The sequence below is a fragment of the Musa acuminata genome, chromosome BXJ3-7 (genome assembly GCF_036884655.1).
Source record: "Musa acuminata AAA Group cultivar baxijiao chromosome BXJ3-7, Cavendish_Baxijiao_AAA, whole genome shotgun sequence".
Lineage (NCBI taxonomy): Eukaryota > Viridiplantae > Streptophyta > Magnoliopsida > Zingiberales > Musaceae > Musa > Musa acuminata.
Genome location: NC_088355.1, coordinates 41,384,814 through 41,391,076, shown reverse-complemented (window position 1 = coordinate 41,391,076; position 6,263 = coordinate 41,384,814). Strand labels below are relative to the sequence as shown.

General features: G+C 38.8%; 1 protein-coding gene across 2 annotated transcripts; it reads right to left on the bottom strand.

Moving 5' to 3' along the window:
* Positions 1–690: 690 nt before the first annotated feature.
* LOC135642555 (uncharacterized) lies at positions 691–3,837 on the bottom strand. Of its 2 annotated transcripts, none has more exons than XM_065158802.1 (7): positions 3,685–3,837; positions 3,286–3,375; positions 3,096–3,209; positions 2,623–2,901; positions 2,298–2,411; positions 1,136–1,208; positions 691–1,047 (listed from the first exon to the last, which is right to left on the bottom strand). In XM_065158802.1, exons 2-7 carry the CDS (start codon positions 3,346–3,348, stop codon positions 1,010–1,012), a joined length of 681 nt encoding a protein of 226 aa, XP_065014874.1. In that variant the 5' UTR covers positions 3,349–3,375; positions 3,685–3,837; the 3' UTR covers positions 691–1,009. The 2 variants fall into 2 exon arrangements, with proteins under 2 accessions (XP_065014874.1, XP_065014875.1); XM_065158803.1 differs by having other exon boundaries at positions 3,099–3,209.
* Positions 3,838–6,263: the final 2,426 nt, after the last annotated feature.

Genomic DNA, 6,263 nt, shown 5'->3' with positions numbered 1-6,263 from the left:
ATGAAATTGTAAAGCCAAATGTGTTCGAGATGTGTGAGTCAGAAAAACTTCAGAAAAACTCAATCGACATCGAAATAAATCTATTATGACAGAGATACAATGTCAAATGCACCTAAAACACGCGAGTCAAAAAAACTCGATCGACATCGAAATAAATCTATTATGACAGAGACACAATGTCAAATGCACCTAAGACATGAATCGAAAAACACAACCAGTTTACCATGACATAAACATAAGCCAAATATGTCTAAGGTGTACGAAGAAAAAATCATTACAACAAAAGTACGAGTCCAATAATCTCGAGACACCAAAATCAATCAAACCTAACCCACAAAATGAGAATCCCGAATATTCTCATGATGAAAAAAACATCAAATGCCCCATCATGAGATAACTATCACTCATAAAGTTATTCATGGTCGAAACTTATTGCTTAACTTCATCCACTCTTTGTCATTGCACTTTTAGATACTAAAAGTATTGCTCGAATGCCTCGTCATGAGACGCCTTTGGCAACATACACGCTCGATGTTTTACATCGCTCACAGACTTTAATCAAAAACCAATCAGCATACACAAAAATATAAAAAACCTATCAATAAAATAAAATGCGACTGAAAGTACTGGTTGATGTCCCGTACAAACTGTCCAAAACCATTAAAAACAACAAAAATCAACATCCAAAAAGATCATGAATGTCCATCAAACACCTTTTCTACGTTGCTTCGTGAGAACAAGTCCATTAAATCCACGAGCATAACTTTCTGGCCAAATAAAACATTAGTAATTTATATTCCAGGAATGCTAAGTATGGATAGAAGCTGGGCTGGCTGCAAACATACATTATTTAATGACAAATCCAAAAGATGCATGCTTTCTCCAACCACCAGCATGAAAAATGATCTCTCCATTTTGGATACGCCTACAACACACCATACCAACATATGCTATAACAGCATGATAGTTTGACATGCCTAGATTGCATGCAAATCCTTGAGCTGACCGTTCATCCTACCATCGTACGCTTTCGACCTCGCTGTCTCACTGTTGAGATAGCAGAATGGAGACAAATCACCTTTGTGTGGATAGAAGTGTGGGTGTATATACAGAGAGGAAGGGCAAGAAAAAGTACCTTGTGCTAGCTTGTTCATTGTGGATGACCATTGTTTAGAAGACTTCCTATATGCTGAGAGTATTTTATCCATCTGCCAGACAAAGAACTGACGTCTAGTCATCTGACCAAATTGAGAGCAACATGCATCTAAAATAAAATGAATAGTGTTTGCAATTTTGAAATTACCATTGGCTGGAGGCAAAAAATGACCGGAAGAGAAAGTATAAAAGTAGAGATTTTTCCAATGTACTAAAGAAATGAAAATAGTAGTTGTTTTGAAGTTGCTTTAAGAAGGATCTTAATTGAACCACTTAGACGATCGTTGGATGTGGAGATACACCAGTGATTATGGATACCAAAAGATCCAACAGAACATTCCCATGAACATCTGAATAGCACATCTTTGCATTAACTCGAAGCACATTTTTTTGGTTCAGCTCCATAGTAAATCTCTCTGTTCTGATACTTCTAAGGTGTAGGAAATGCTATTTTCTTATGACATTCTATAAAGGGTACAATGAGGGGGAGGGATATTGGAATATTGGACAGACCAGATAAACCATTGTGACCAAGGAATTATGGATACAGAACACATAATAGCTATAACTTTTGACGCTTCTTAAACCCTGTAGTGGCAGAAACTTTGCCAAGCAGATTGTCCTTTCCTGAAGGGAAGGATGGATCTAGCATAGTGATAAGATTCCTCTTCAACTGAGCATCATCGAACAATGTACACCATGCAGGGTTAGGAGTACTTTCAGTGATCCTCCCTGTACCATGCAAGGGTAGGTGTACTTACAGACGATCCTCCCTGTACCAAGAACCAAAGGGCACTTTGCTTTCCCATAGCTATCCTCTCTCTCTCTCACTCTCTCTCTCTCTCTCTCTCACACACACACACACACAGACACACAAAATTTAGACATTAGCAATTTTCACCAAAAAACCACACCTATGGCCAAAAATATAAGTTAAAATACACAAGGACGCTGAATAATTTTTTAGAAAAACATAGCGGAAAAGACTAGGGATTTCGGAGACTTGACCATCATGCACTTTTGATATGGATACCGGTGAGATTGGAGTTGATATAGATATTTGTTTTATGAACATAAAGACAATTTTAATTAGACAAGTGAACTCAATTGCATCATAGTAAAGTGGAATGCAATTTACTCACCACATTCCCACATGATGAATGCATGGATAACAAAGCTCTCTCTAGCACGTATAGGTCAACTGCTTTATCCTCGGGAAGAGTTGATGTGAAACTCAGACCAAAATCAATAAGGACCTGAGAAATGAAAATATAATGCAAAAGCCTGGTCAACATTAGAGACTGCAAAATAGACAACTGTAGAACAAGCAAAATTAAATGACTCGAGTCCACTTTGTATTATGTTTGTGCATGTATTTCACTTGATACATTGATATATAAAGAGAAATCAGCTTGTATTATGTCAATCACTTAATGAAGAAGCAACTTAGAAGTTTTTTGATATTACCAATCGGTTGTTATCTCTCTTAATAATCATGTTTGAAGTAGTCAAGTCACCATGGATAAGACCCCCATCATGCAGTTTGCCCACTGCATTGCCTATCTGTGTGGCAATATCATCCAATCTTTCTTCATTAACACCATTTGAACCAAAATCTAAGAGTATCTCTTTCACAGAGAGCCCATCCACGTATTCAAATGTCAGAGTATGCAACAACGGGTCGACACCATAGAGTGCTGGTGTGGGAACACCAAGTCGTCTAGCTTTTGTCATGCAGCGAGCTTCCTGGAACAAATGTTGAAACAAAGATATAAACAACCTATTATGGCCTCACAAAAAGCAACATGAAAAGAAACAAAAAGAAGCAAATTGGTCAGCGAACAATAGCTGCATTCCATACTGAAAGCGAAAAAAGAGAAATGAAATGAATTTTTTGGCACTTTAAAGACTTGATAAGAGCATAAATGTAAGAAATTAGCTGCATTCAAGCGTTTTAGTGTCAGTTTCGAGTCCAGTAGTGGATGCCGATATTTCTTGGAGAAACGTTCCTTGATGATTGACCTACGCCCCACAAAATTCGACTCGAACACCCTCTGCAAAGGTTTAATCAGCATCAGAAAACATGACAAATCACAAGAACACGATGTTCAAAAGCATTATATCACTTACAGCTTCAGCTCCCTGTTTCACCAATACACCAAAACCCTCTTTTTCTTCTCTATCGACCTCCATGATGATGATATAGAAAAACAGAAGCACCTGAAAAGTGCGAATGAAAGAATCAGATGGAAGAAATGCAATTCTGCAGTTGTTTCATCCTAGGTACACCTGAGTCAAACAAATGTCTTGGTTTCATCCTCATCACTACTTGAACTTCAAATATAATACCCATCAAAGCAAAATTATAGCTTGATGAAATTTAGTTCTATCCAATTTGACCCCTATACCGGTCCCTGGTCGGAGCACTACATACCGCCGGCACCGGTACGTACCGATATCTGAAAGAAGGCTTAAAAATCAGCCGAAAATAAATAGAAGAGAGGCGGAGGAGGAGGAGGATAAGAGTACTGATTGTCAGGGCTGGCGGCGGCAGAGCGAGGGGCGAAACGGGCGACGGAGGACGCGAGCGGCGATTACAGGGGAACTCACGAAAGACGAATGGTTTAGGAAAGATTAGGGTTTTATTTTTATTGTTAAAAAAATAAAAATAAAAATGAAAAATGGGACTGGGCTTGCCGCCCGGTCCTTTGGTACAGGCCATAAAGAGCTACCGGCCCATTTGTAATTGGGCCTTGGGCCTTTCTGGAGATCGAAAAAGCCCTTTCTTATCAGGTTCTCAGGTGTCCAAATGCATCGTGACCTTCCGTCGATTTGTCACTTTGTGATGACCAAAAAGTGATGATATGATGCTGATGAGATTGCTGTCTTGATCAATATCTATATATATATTCTTTTGTGAGAAATATTAGATTGGGAGGAGGACAAAATTTGGTACAAATCCCTCTCATCTCTCTCCTGAATTGGATTGCATGATGGCCTGAGATTAACATCTAGCTTTTATAGCTCTCGTCTGACTTCAATGGGTTGTGATGGCGGCGGTGAGAAAGATGATGCAAATCAACTACATGGAAACTCTCGTGGGTGCACATGTGAGGCCACACAGCATGTGTCTCTTCTGGGGCAAAAATAAATAGATACGTAAAAAAGCAAAAGCAGCTCTTTTTATGATCACCAACCATTAGTTTCTGCTACCAGTCCAACAACATACTCATGAATGCTGTACAGGCACTTGGACTTGAGACATGGATAGTTCTCCCTCCTCCATTAACGACAGTGTCGTGACCTCACGGAGGACCCAAACAATGCTTTTTCACCGGTGAAAGATGTCGATGTATAGGCAATCAAGACTAACGAAGCACTTGAACACTTGAACAGAGACCGTAGGGACTCGTTCCTTCTTGCTCCAGTGTTGGTGGAGGTACGCAGCAGGTGGTGGTTCTGTCAGTCTATAATGCATGTGTCAGGTCTTGGGTGAGCATCAAACGCTTATCTACAGCTGGAAAACCTGAGATCCAGCCACGAGTTGCTTCATGTGGGACTTCTGCTGTGTATCTTGATGTTCTTGACACCATCCTGCTGGTTCTTCGAATGAAATCAGACCCATGCATGCATTGATGTCTTTCCTGAGACATGTCACAACCTCAAATTATTCGAGATAAAGCAAGGTCTGCCAGCTTTGATGTTTTCTCTTGTGAGGATTTCATGCTGCTGTAAGTTTCAGGCAAGAAGAATCATGGTGTGGGAATTCCTTCTCTCGCATCTTTTCGTCCGACAAAGTCAGCAGCATGCAAGCCACGCCTGCACATCACCATCAAGCTGAATAGACCAAAGCCTTCCTGGCTTGCGTGTCACTTCTTCTTAGTAGATTCTCCAAACCCGAGGTAAGTGATTAGTACTCTTTGTTTGCTTACAAACTAATCGCAAGTCTCAAATATTCCTACACAGAGTCGATGTCCAGAGGTAGACTGGTCAAGTGACTGTCCAGATGCATCTTTATGTGCTACATGAGGTCTCTCTCTCTCTCTCTCTCTCTGAACATGAGGTCTACAAGGTTACTATTGGAGGACAGTCTAAAGCATATCATAACATGTATGGGCACGTCAGATTTTGGCGCGATCAATGTTTTCACTGCCGGCCACCGTCCACCTCTATAATTCCGGCACTTTTGTCTCTCGTCGTCTTGTAAAAGATGTCCACAACGTTCCTATCAATGTTGAAACCACCATCAAATATCGTTGGCTAGAGACTGTCATCTATATAAGATTACCTCAGTAACCAGTATAAAATTACTTCATCGATCCAGGACACTGAGTTTAATCCGACTTGATTAGCTTTCAAAGAGATCATATTAGCTCTATGTGAGGATTTTCGATGTGATATTTTTTCTAATGTAATTGACATCAATGATATAAGGTTTCTAGAGATTTAGTTCTAGCAACACTCGTCATTATGTATAAGAGAATGTTGAGAAGAGAGACTTGGTCCATTCGAGATTCACATATCATTATACGATTGATCTGAAATATTCTACCTATCAAATATTTTTCTTTCTAATTAACCACAGGAATAAATATTCACCCCACTCAATTATTTGGCAGTAGATAGCTATATCCACTACTAAAAGCCTAAGAACACCGAATGGTCAAATGTTTTGGCAGCTACGAGTCTATGCATGGCGAAGAAACAGAAAAGATTGTTTGGCAATATATGCCCTATTTGTCCCTCTCTTACAAGTTTAACATTCATAAGAAATTTATCTCAATTTTTACTAGTGAATTAGATTGAGATTGACTTATAAGGATCTGATAAATGTACTACTATCAACTTCAGATTAAGCATTTTGATCAATAGTTTAGATCAAAACATAATTGATAGGCCAATTAACTCATCAGGTCGTAAACATTGAAATTTAATGAGATAAAAATAAACTTGATTACTTTTCCTAATTTTAACTTATTATAATGCATCATTTGTCTATTTATTTATAAGATGTGTCTCATATTCATTATTCATATAAATATGTTCTTTTATTTTTAAAAGTAATAATAAAATTGCCTACCTATCCGAAGTCCAATCTAAAGAGAGTA